This window comes from Pristis pectinata, chromosome 12 (assembly GCF_009764475.1).
Source record: "Pristis pectinata isolate sPriPec2 chromosome 12, sPriPec2.1.pri, whole genome shotgun sequence".
NCBI classification, from domain to species: Eukaryota; Metazoa; Chordata; class Chondrichthyes; order Rhinopristiformes; family Pristidae; genus Pristis; species Pristis pectinata.
In genome coordinates, this window is record NC_067416.1 from 29,753,680 (window position 1) to 29,766,900 (window position 13,221).

A 13,221-nucleotide genomic window follows, 5' to 3' on the forward strand; every position below is an offset into this window, starting at 1 on the left:
GAATTGCAGAACTAGCTGCATCTCTATACAAGCTGTTCCAGTGCAGTAACAACACTGGTGTTTACCCAACAGTGTGAAAAATTGTCCAGGTATGTCCCATTCACAAAAAGCAGGAAAGATCTACTCTGACTAATTACCTACCATTCAGTCAACCCTCAATCATCAGCGAAGTGATGGAAGCCATTATCAATAGTGCTATCAAGTGGCACTTATTCAGTTATGCCCAGTTTGGGTTTTGCCAACACCACATTGCTTCTGACCATATCACAGCCTTGGTCCAAATATGGACTAAATTCTTGAGGTGAGGAGAGAGTGACTGCCCTTAACATCAAAGCAGTACTTAACTAAGTGTGGCATCAAAGCCCCCGAGTAATGCTAAAGTCAACGAGCAACAAAGAGAAAACATTCCAATAGCTGAATTCCTACCTCACACAAAGGAAAATTGGTTATGGTTGTCAAAGGTCAGTTATCAAGCCCCAGGACATCACCACAGGAGTTTCTTGGGGCAGTGTCCTAGGCCCAACCATCTTCATCTGCTTCATCAATGACCTTCCTTCCATCATATGGTCAGAAGTCAGGATATTTACTGATGATTGCACATGTTCAATTCAATTCGCAGTTCCTCAGCAAATGAAGTAGTTCATGCATGTAAGCACCAAGACCTGGACAACATTCAGGCATAGGCTAATGAGTGGCAAGTAAATTCACACCACAGAAGTGCCAGCCAATAACCATCTCCAACAAGACAGAAGCTAACTACGTAACTAACTACCACCATCGATAGTATCTACAGGAAGCGCTGCCTCAAGAAGGCAACCTCCATCATCAAAGATGCCCACCATTCGGGCCATGCCATCTTCTCATAGCTACCATCGGGCAGGAGGTACAGAAGCCTGAAGTCCCACACCACACGTTCAAGAACAGCTAACTCCCTTCAACCATTTAGTTCTTGAACCAATTGAAACAACCCTAATCACTACAGTTTAGCAACACTATGACCACTTTGATTACTTTGCATTAAAATGGACTTTGTTATTTTTTGTTCTAATTGTGTTCGTTCTTGTAAAAAAAATTGTGTATAATTTATGTTGAATTTTTGTTTTTCTTGTGAACGCTGCTTATATGATGCTATGTGCCTGTGATGCTGCTGCATGTACTTGTGCATATGACAATAAACTCAACTTTGACTTTAACTTTGAAATTCTATAGTATTACAATTGCCCTGTCCCCTGCCATCAGTATCCTATGGGACACCAATGACCAGAAATTCAACTGGACCAGCCAGGTAATTACCATGGCTACAGAGCATATCAGAAGCTGTGGATCCTGCAGCCTGTGACTCATCTCCTAACACCCCAGGGCCTTTCTACCATCTACAGGCACAAATCAGATGTGTGATGGAAAACTCTCCATCTGTCTGGATGGAGTGTAGTGCCAAGCACTCTCAAGAAGCTGGACACCATCCAGAACAAAGGAGCCTGCTTGAATTTCACCTCATTGACTGCCCTAAACATTTATTTCCTCTACAGCTAGTGCACAGTGACTGCAGTTTATGGCATCCTATAAAATGCGCTGCAATTATTCACCCAGGCTACTCCAACAGCATCCTCACAGCTCACGACCTCCACTATTGGAGAAAGATGAGGGCAGGAGGTGCATGGGAACACCACCAACTTCAGGTTCCCCTCCCAAGTAACACACCATCCTGACGTGGAAATATATCACTAGTCCTTCTTCGTCGCTGGGTCTAAATCATCGTGGGAGTACGTTCACCAGAAGGATTGTGATGGTTTGAGAAAACAGCACACCACCACCTTCTTGAGAGAAATTAGGGATGGGCAATCAGTGTTGACCTTGTCAATGATGTTCAGATCCCAAAAATGAATTTAAAAAAAAATGCTGAGATTTGAGAAGCTGAGTGGTAATCTCAAAAAGCTGAGGCAGCTTTAAGAATGCAGTTTACAGCAGCAGTTTGTTATAAACTGGAAGTGATGCATAAGACTTAACCCAGAAATGCATTAGAACAAGGAAAGGCGTATTTAACATCTGGTTCAAGATGGGTCACCATATATTTTGTGTACTGTCATACCTGTGTAAACTTGTTATGGGCAAAAATACAGGCCTTGCACTGATAATGTGCTGAAAGGCCTTTACTCTGCATGTTCTGCCATTGCAGACCAATGACGTGAGGTTGAGGAGATCCATGCCGTGATCATCTGATCATTGGAGGGCCAGCTTGCAGTATGGCAGAAGGGGCTTTGAATTTGAGTTCAAGTTGCCATGGTGGTAAAACAGTCAGGCTTGCCGTCGAGTGGGTGGCAACTGGAGAACCAGAGGAAGAACAAGTTTTTAACTTCAAACGGATCAACCGAAGGAGTCCGTGGTCGGCAGTGTTTTGCCAAACCAGGCCCCTGAAGATCTCCCCCCTCATGAGTAGGCCTAGCATGTGCAAATGAATTTTGCAGAAGTGGAGTCCAGTTGTGTAGTGCATAGGTTTGGATGCCCCTCTGCACATTGAGTGCCTCCAATCAATATTAATTACATCACACGCACACGGCCCAGAAGCAAAACTCCACACTCTGAAATCTACTTGGTAAATCCACAGTTGCATTTGGCAGTGTTTTTTCCAATGGCATTCTATTGTGCGACACATAAATATTTTGATTTGATAGAATTTCAGGGCCTTGTGTCATTTTTACATTATTCTGTCTTTTAAGTAGAAATAGTTCCACTTTGAAAGTTTACAAATGTTAAAAATTTAAAATTTAAATAGTTGTAGAAACTTGAAATATCCTTTTACTACATATATTAATTCTGATCCCACATAAATTAAAGAGAAAATTGTCTGTACTATTTTTTTCTGCTCCTATCCTGACCCAGATAGCAGAACCTTACTTGAAGTGAGGTGTTGTTGCTTTAAATAGTTCTTAAAAACAGTTTTCATTTTTAAGCAGCTTTGAGAGGTTGTAATGTACAGAGACTCCCCGGGTTATGAATGACCTGACTTAGGAAAATCTTACTTTACACAAATTCTCCCATACATAATAAAATGTTTCATGGTATTCATTAATGACTGGATACAGTATAAAATCCTTCAGTTTAATTATGGTGGCGTTAAGGTGATTAGACATTGAAATGAAAGAATTATAGCAAGTGTATGTAATAGCGATACGATATGGGTAGCTATAGAAAATGGACGTTTCTGACTTACAGGAACAAAACCCTTCTGTAACCTAGGGACTGCCTGTATATAGAAATGTTATCAAAACAAAATGTAGACAGACTTCTGACAAAAGATTTTTCACAAACAAAGGTATGTATTGTCTATTTTAAATTGCTGATTAACCATTTACCCTCACAAAGCATTTTCCAATATGAAACAAAATGTTACTGTTGGTAATAAAAGCAGTTAACAATTTGATCAATTGAGATGGCCTTCCTCAGAATATTGCTGTAACAGGGAGCTAATGCATTCAAATTAAATGGATCAATGCCTTCCATTAAAATAGCAGACTGAGCAAAGTTGTTCAGGCAGGTTAATCATTTATCTATTGTTAACAGGAATTATCAATTCTTATCCCCGTTGCTGTTTTAAATTCTATGGAAGAGATTTGCTTTCTTGTCTTGTTTGTATTTGTACTGACACTGTGATAATTATCATTTTAAAAAAAAACTAAATAATACATAGAACATGAAGGCTATTTGTTAGCTAACTGAAGTCAAAATTAATAAGGTGGCAGTAGATTCAAAATGAGATCAGTGTTAGAATGCTGATAACACAACCAGTTCAGTTGATTTTCAAAGGGACTTTGCTGTGCCAGTGTGTGGGCTGCCTGACTAAACACATTGCCTTTCTATGATTTGCTTTCAATACCAATTGCAATCCTGTGGGATGTACAGGAGCATACAACATGCACCATTGGTCCATATGCCCTAGAATTGAATAGTATGCAACAGAAAAGGAGTTGCTGCTGCACTTTCCCAAATGCTCTCAAAATAATTGTCCACCTGTCATTAGCAGCACATGGTCAGATTGCTGGTCAATCACTTGACTGTTGAAACCAGCATCACGGTTTGCAGCAATGTGTTGTAGATGAGGTCCTGAATACAAGTGGCCTGACTGGCTACCTCCAGACCTGGGCTTGTTATATATTATTTTTGTATTGGCAAATTGTTGTTCACATTTTCTCATGGACATTGATCCCTCTGATGCTGCAGTACAATAATGCAACTCTCACTATGAATGAGTAAGCAAATTAAACAGTGCTTTCAAATTGGCTTGGTACTGCAACAGATACACTAAATATCACCATCCCTCCCTCATATATCATAGTGTGGAATTAAAAGTCTCAGTTTTGAACATCTCATCATAATTATTTAAATTAAATAAAACTTACCTTATTGAAGCCAATTTTTTTTTTGACCTTAACCAGCAATTTGCACACAGTAATGAAATTTCTGTTGAATTAACGTTGAAGAAACAATAATAGCTCCAAATATTTTCCTCCTCATATCTTTGGGAAGTTTCTGATGAAAGGAACTATTGTCAGGTCCTGTCAAGGAAAGTCTGTTGAGGAAAATGAAAAGCTAACAGTTGTACTTTAGTAGCTTTCCTGTCATGTATAACAACTTCTTTGGGGGAAAAATATGCCAAATAAATGAGCCACTAATTCTCCAAAATCATCAGCTCACTTAAACATTACAACATTTGAAGGGGCCATTGGGATTGGTCAGGCCAATGGCAATGTCACCTTTTTATATGAGAAAAAATGTTTACGTGCTCACCCGTCACCAAACTCCGAGACCTGGGACTCAACGCCTCCCTCTGCAACTGGACCCTTGACTTCCTGACCAACAGACCGCAAGCAGCAAGGATAGGCAGCAACCCCTGCGGCATGATTATTCTCAACGCTGGTGCCCCCTAAGGCTGCATTCTCAGCCCCCGACTCTAATCCCTATACATTTATGACTGCATGGCAGATGTTTGCAGATGATACTACCGTAGTGAGCCATACCTCAAATAACAATGAGTCGGAGTATAGGAAGGATTGACATGGTGTCATGACAACAACCTTCCCTCAATGTCAGCAAAACAAAAGAGCTGGTCATTAACTTCAGGAAGGGGGGTGGTGCACATGCACCTGTCTACAGCAACAGTGCTGAGGTCAAGAGAGTTGAGAGCTTCAAGTTCCTAGGAGTGAACATCCTGCCCTGGTCCAACCATATAGGCGCCATGGCCAAGAAAGCTCACCAGCGCCTCTACTTCCTCAGGAGGCTAAAGAAATTTGGCATGTCCCCTTTGACACCGACTTTTATCAATGCATCATAGAAAGCATCCTATCTGGATGCATCATGGCTTGGTATGGCAACTGCTCTGCCCAGGACCACAAATAACTGTAGAGAGTTGTGGACAGCCCAGCACATCATGGAAACCAGCCTCCCCTCTATGGACTCTGTCTATACTTCACGCTGCCAAGGTAAAGCAGCCAGCATAATCAAAGACCCCACCCACCTGGGACATTCTCCCTTCTCCCCTCTCCCATCAAGTAGAAGACACAAAAGCCTGAAAGCACATACCACCAAGCTCAAGGACAGCTTCTATCCCACGGTTATAAGACTATTGAAGTGTTGCTTAGTACGATAAGATAGACTCTTGACCTCACCGTCTACCTCGTAATGTCCTTGCACCTTATTGTCTGTCCGTACTGCACTTTGTAGCTGTGACACTTTATTCTGCATTGTTTAACGTTGTACTACCTCAATGCTCTGTGTAATCAATTGATCTGTATGAACGGTATGCAAGACAAGTTTTTCGCTGTACCTCGGTACAAGTGACAATAATAAACCAGTTCCAGTTCCAATTCCAATCCCTTCCATCCAGTGCACCTTGAATGCTGGCATAATTTCTAACTTGACCAGTAACTCTGGAACTGGGAAACAAATTGCCATTTTCCATTCCCTCAGTTCTTCTAATTCCCTTTAATCTCTTGAAAGCCACAATTGATGACCTTTGTGACTGTGACCTTGGTTAAAGCCCCTCATCCTTTTCAATTTCTCAGAGCCTTTAGTTGAGGTTGACTGTGCTGGATTCATCTGGCAATTCTTCAACCAGGTCGAATAACCATACTCTGCTCTTGTGTGTACAAAAATTATCCCCAAAGTTACCAACCAATTACCCATGTCTCATTTCATCTGCAGTCTTTGAGGGAGGAGTATTGCTGAACAGGCAGGATTCCATCAGGGCCACAACTACTTTCAGCAGGTCGTGTTATTGACCACCACATTGATACCTGAAGGTGGCCTTTGAGGGACTTTCCTGCTCAAACAACACCTCCTGGCATACTGGAAGCTGAACAATTCAGTGGCTAATGTTGAAGAGCTGCACACTGGGGTGGGGTGGGAAATAAACTGCTCACATACTATCAGTAGAGGACTTCCACATGATAGATCTCTTCAAAATATATATCAGTATCCCTCCACCCACTAAATCCTGTCTCCTCACATACATTGATAGTCAAGCCATAGTAGCCTGGCGTAAAGATCTGAGTGATATTGAACCTGTGCAGCACAGCAAGATTCCCTTTGAACCAGTTTTCATAAAATACTTCAGCCAAGTGCCACCTAGACCATAATATAGACCATAATCCACCTGAACAATGCCAAACCTTGAGGAAAAATTGACATGCACTTCAGTGGATGAGACACTATCAACCATATGGCAACAAAAAGCGAAGGGATTAGAATTGACCTATTGACACCTCCAGAACATTCAAGGTCAAGCCTAGAGCTAACTTTGTTAAAGAATTGGCAGGCACAAGATGGAGTAGCGATTTCCCTATTATTATCTATGTCACACTACAATGCACTCCAGTCTGAATACATTCCTTCCATAAGGTGTGCACAACTAACAAATGGAGAAAGTAATACCTGACTGATTGAATCAGACTTGCATCCCACCATCTAAGCAATTTAACTGGTTGACCCTGACAGTTTCCAATTTCACTGACAAAATTGCATATTTTCTGCAGAAACGTTGACGGGTTTACTCGTGGGTGAGAGCATTGATGTCAACTTAAAAAGTTGATGGTTAGTATGTGTAGGGCAGGAGAACAAGTGGGCATAAGTTTAGAGTTGTGAATGATAAATCTAGAAAACACATTAGTAACCATTTCTCTTGTGTCTCCTACAACAGTTTCTTTACACTGATGGTCACTGACTGCTGGACTTGATTGCCAGATTGAGTAGTTGAGGCCAGGACATTGATATTTTTCTGAAGTGGAAAGATATTGAGGTTGTTCTCAAGGGAGGTAGCTAAATGGGCTGCACCCATATTGTGAAAAATACAAATACAAAACCTATGCATTGTTCCTTCTCTTCTGTACCTGACAGCACGAGACACACATTCCTGCTGCTGCTTTTATTTCCAGATTGTATTCTGGGCTGTTTCTGTTAACAAAGACCCTTTCTTTGTGGATAATTTATCTCCATAATGAGGATTGCTTTTTCACATGGTTCCCTTTATAATTTTTCAGGTTGTACAGAGTAATAATTTAGTATGTAAATTTACATTCTGTTTTCTTTTCCAAAAAAAGGTTTCAAAACTCAATTGATTTATTGCGTTCCTTGCACTTCTTACTTCCTTTGTTCTTTCCAGTAGCAATGACTGTATCCAGATTACAATTTAATATACAGTACTGTTTTCTGGCACTCCAACCTAGATCTCGTTCTTTAGACACATTCCAAGGGCTACCGCACCATGGAGGACATGTCAAGAGAGTGCAAATCTATTTTCTCACAACATCCACTGTTTCCAAAAGATGCCAGCTGGTATTTTCGAGCAGCAGGAACCTTGGATCACTTTATGCCACCCTTTTAACACTCATTTTAATTCGAAATCTGCTCCATCCTATGACAAAACCTGATAATTTAAATATACCAATTAATCTGAAGCCTTACCAAGTGGTATAGGTTATTATTACATTGATCAGAATCATCAGCTCCAATGCTTTGGAGAGCACTGTTTCCTTTCACTGAAGTGCCTCTGCATTAATATTACAGTGCTAATTTGTGATTAAATTGCCAACTTCTGCACTGTATCTTTCCATGACTACAGAGTGCAATTTAGGCTAACAACTTATTTCTTGTCATTTCTTTTTCACAGGCAAATACAAAAAATAGTTCATGACATTAAAAAGAATGATGGTGGGATTATCAGCAAGTTTAAAAAGTAAGTTCATGTTTCATTCTAAGTAACTACATCGTTTATAAACCTATTTTATGATCAGATTTCAGCAAATGTTCTCTACGAAGATCATGAATTAACTGCAATTTCTGAATGCCTTATTTTCCTAAAGAAACCAGACTGAACAGCCTTTTTATCTTCACTCCTCCTTTCTCTGTAAACACCCAAGCAGTCTTAGTTACTCTGAGCATATTTAATCTCACAAGGTGGATGTCTCTTTTAGCCTTCAAATAAATTAACCCTTGATCTTTCTGATTAAGAAAGCAAATGCATCAAATAAAATGATGTTGAATATTTGCTATAATTATTATTAATTATTTATAACTGTTTTGCTAGGATGTGGTTTTTTCCCCCCTCTTTTGTCTCTTGTACAAATCTGACTTCCTTCACATCGCCATGTATGACTCTGTCTTTATGTGCCTAGAGCCTAAGCTATGACTCTTCCTTGTCACGTCACCTCTCTGTCCCTCTTACTCCTCTGTAGGGTACCATAAAATACCTGCCCTAGTATTTTTTAATCTCACTTTTTTGCTTAATTATTCCTATCTTAAGTGCCTTTTTACCACAATAAGGGCAAATTATTCCTGTTTATACATTGTTTACTATTTAGAATGCACTTGATTTTTGTACAGTGTTTTAAAATGAAACTGTGTAGTACCTGTGGGAACATGTATCATGTGTTGATGCAGTATTGTATATCTGCTGCATTCATATATTTAGTTTAATGGAAAAGCATATTTAAAATGGATTTCCTTTCAAGATGTTCTTCTTATTGTTGTTACAATGTAATATGATTGTTGCCGTATTGTGAAATTGCTGTTGTATTTTATTATAGTTTTATTATGGTTACAGCTAGATGAAGATCCCTGTTTCGTGTAACCAGCCTTGCTGATCCTCATTGCTGGCTCTAATATAATGTATCTAAATGTTTACAGATGGCAAAAAAGTTCTTCCATCTTCTTCATAGATTTTCCTGCCTGAGGAGCCAATAAAAACACAGAAGCAGTCCACCAAGTCGGCACCAAATGTCAGTCATTCATTTTCACAAATCCCGCAGTAATGATATTTTACTCCCTCCACCCCAAACGGCATAAAATCTGGTGAAAGTGGACATTACAAATTGGAAGTGGTGGGGCAGTATAATTCTATAAACTCTCGTTTCTTGGGGATGTGGGAGGAAATCAGAGCACCCAGGGAAAACCCACAAAGAATGTGCAAATTCCACACAGACAACCCCAAAGGTTAGAATTAAACCTTGGTCAATGGAGCTGTGAAACAGCAGCACTATTAGCTACACCAGTAAACAGCCCTTCCATTTCTGATTTTTAATGTCCAGTTTCACCAGGTCTTGTACCATTTGGGGATCCTTTCAGCAATGACTTAGGAAAATGTGTTGATATTGTTTCTAACTCTTTGGCATTGTAGTTGAATGTTCCTGCTAGGTGGGAATCTTGCTGCTATAAACTGGGAAACACCACCTCTATCCCACCAATCTACAAAGTGGACGGAGACATGTTTAGCACAATTGATATCTGGCCTTTCTCCTGTGAGGTGCCAAGGCACCTTGCCCAGACAACAATTATTTATGTGGGCCTTGATGGTGAGTATTGACCATGCATGTCAATCATGGGGCATCGTCTATCTTTCCCCACATCCATATTTCTGGAAGGATAACAAAGGGGAAAGGAAAACCTGTCTTTTTTTTGTTCTTTCTTCTTCCAGGAGTACTGTGGGCAATCAGAGTATTGCATTTCCTTGCTTATCACTACCAGATTACTGACTGGATTAATGCATCAACCATTTGGGAGTGCTTAGTCATGGCACAGATTACTTGACAAATGTGAAGGAATTGATACTTGCAAATTACATAATAGCATTCTTCTTAAAATTTAGAATACTAACTTTGCATCTGGTGTAGTGCATTTTTAGAGCGTGGGTGGTTCTGCTGGAAAAGCTCATTGTCATCAAGCACATTTGAAGCTTAAAACAATAACTATCACTGTCAAAAAAATCTATATAACTAAGTCGGTCATTATTTGATCCATTTAACATCCTTTTTCAAGCTCTTCAGTTGTTTGTTCTGTTTGTGCTCTGGCGATCGTGGACTTCACATGAAAAAATTGAAAATTACCTTTGTCCTTTCAGGTCTTATCTCACTGAAATGGGTTTGTTTGTTATTTGTGGGAGGGAAAGGTTAAATAGATATTAGAGCAGGATAAAATGTTGGCACAAAATTGTGGGCCAAAGGGCCTGTACTGTGCTGTAATGTTCTATGTTCTAATCTAGCTAATTTAAAATTTGTATATTGATTGTTAATGATTATTTACAGTTTATTTCCTTTTCCTGTTGGAAGTTTGGATAGAATTGAGCAAAGTGATTGATGAGATGGGTTTACTTAATATTTGGTTAATCTTCCCCAAGCTTGACAAAGCTATTCCTTGATTATCACATGAAAAATATATTCCTAGAAGAATTGTGCTTTGGAGTTATGCTAATAAAACACGCATTTGCTAAGCTGTGAGCCTTTCCTCCAACTCATAGGTTCCAAAATGAGCAAGTGGCCCTGATGCGTAAAACCGGGAGAAATACTTGGGATCGGTATGAATGAACACAGAACAACTGTTGTTTTCTTCAGTATGCTGCAGGACTTGTGTGATAAAATAACCATGACCCTTTTAAAGCAGCATTTCTAAATAGAAACATTAAGTCTGCTTGTTTGTCTTTAACTTTATTAGTACTAATGTATATTGTAGAAAATGGAATAATCACAGCATTTCAGTATTGTGAGGCTGATGATTTCTTGAACCCATGCCTTAAAAACAATGTCAAATTGAAAATTTGGAATCGAAACAAAAGACTTCATTTATGGCCCTCCGTCTAAATATATCATATTTCCTTGAGTATCATTTTCATTGCATTCTTATTAAAATATGCTTTTGCATGGTAATGTAGGAGGACAGGCACGGTAGTGTAGCAGTTAGCGTAACGCTTTACAGTGCCAGCGACCCGGGTTCAATTCCGGCAGCTGTCTGTAAGGAGTTTGTATGTTCTCCCTGTGTCTGCGTGGGCTTCCTCCGGGTGCTCCAGTTTCTTCCCACATTCCAAAGACGTACAGGTTAGGAAGCTGTGGGCATGCTATGTTGGCGCCGGAAGCGTGGCGACACTTGCGGGCTGCCCCCAGAACACACTACACAAAAGATGCATTTCACTGTGTGTTCCGATGTACATATAAAGATATTTTAAAATCTTAATAAGAAGGCTCAAAGCTGTACTTTTTTTATACTTTGATGGTAAGTTTGGGGTTAAGTTTTATTATTAGGTAGACTGCATATTTTAGAAATAATTATTTGTTTTGGTTCCCTAACATAAGGTTGGCACAGCCTGAAGCACAAGTATGTTTATAGTGGTAGTGTTGCTACTTCCTCACCAGTGAACTGCAGGTGCATTTTTATAAGATGAGGAAGTGATATTTTTGAATATTTTTTTACTTTGAGGTGGAGTGGATTTGCAGGTGCATAGCTTCTCTTATAGGAGTAAAACCAAAACTGATCAGTCCATACATTGATTGGTATACAGACTTTAATCGTTTACTGAATCAGAGGTCTATTATTATATGGCAACAAAAACAGGAAACTGAAGGTACAACTGGTTATATATATTCTTTTCAATATAAGAATGGAGAATTGGTGATAGTGTTATTGTATGATGAAGTATTGTTAATAATCTGTAAATCTTGAAAGAGAAAATACTGTAAATAAACAAAGATTGTCCCAAATATGTATTGGTTACATTTAACTATGAATAGTCCACAGAACTGTTATTCAAGGAAATATGGTACATTTGGAGAAATGCTTAAGAATTCAGTGAGATGCTCATTTTGTGAGACTTCCCTCATACATTATGAAAAGAAAACATGTTCTTCCAATTTTCCAAGAAATTATGATCAAAATCTTTTGGTGGATTTAATGAGATCATCCATGATTTAATGACTCTAAATTTCTAGATGTATTTGCCTCTTACAAGTTGAGTGATCATTCCTTTGTACAATCAGAAAAGCTAACCTAGAGAAGCTAACTGTCCTATTATATTCAAAGGGATGCAGCAGCTAAATATTTACCAAAATTAACAATTGTATATTTTTCGTTACCAGTAATAGGTGGGTATTCTGTTACATGCAATCCTGTAGAGATTTTCTGTTCCAAGTCAATGCATTGTGACCTCTGTTAAAATTAAACAGGTTTATTTAACCTATTACAATTTGTTTCTAGAACAAGAACACTTTGGTTAGAAAAGACACTTCAATGATTTTGGGCACCTGTTGCCAATTTTTCCTTGTAGTTCTTATTGGTCAATGCTATATAAATTAAAGAATTGTCATCAAAGTTTTAACATAATTTCATCTCTCTGGATTGGTAGAGGGTATCCTTATAATAAGACATGAGCCAGGTCTCATTTGCATCATTAGTGAAGACTCTAAATAAATTATTTGCTGGTGTATTTGAATAAAGCAAGATGTTATGAGTAAGATTTATTTGTACTTCAGAAATTTGCATTAGTCTTGGTTCGACTGATAGTGCTCTCACCTCTAGGTTAGAATCTTGTTCAACTCCTGCTCCAGAGCCCTGAGCACTTTATTTCAGATGGCACTATGTTGAGAGTGATGTGTGATTGGAGGTGCCATCAGTGTAGTGCCACATTAAACCAAGGTTCAACCCGACCTCTCATGTGGATATGAAACAACTTCTTGCATGATGTTGTTCTCCCAAAGTTCTGGCCAATATTTATTCTTAAACCAACCCTAATTAAGTAGTTTAATTCAAGATATATTTCATAACAGATTAGCTGTCTCATTTTCCAACATAATATTAGTGACTACACTTGTTTGATTGCTTTCAAACATCTGGTGCTCTAATTTACTAGGACGCTCCATAAGATGACTCATATGCCTGCCAATCAAAGACACATTACTGCTTGAAAAT

At 39.0% G+C, this 13,221-nt stretch overlaps 1 protein-coding gene across 10 annotated transcripts in view; it reads left to right on the forward strand.

Moving 5' to 3' along the window:
• blnk (B cell linker) overlaps window positions 1-13,221 on the forward strand; it is a 161,015-nt gene that overhangs the window by 90,176 nt on the left and 57,618 nt on the right. For 6 of the 10 annotated variants that reach the window (XM_052027908.1, XM_052027910.1, XM_052027911.1 and 3 more), the window contains 2 exons: window positions 8,162-8,227; window positions 10,784-10,840. In XM_052027908.1, the coding sequence (XP_051883868.1) occupies window positions 8,162-8,227; window positions 10,784-10,840 (123 nt within the window). Of the gene's footprint in view, window positions 1-8,161; window positions 8,228-9,209; window positions 9,270-9,667; window positions 9,843-10,783; window positions 10,841-13,221 lie in introns of those variants that run through there. The other 4 variants (XM_052027909.1, XM_052027915.1, XM_052027916.1 and 1 more) reach the window with 3 other exon arrangements.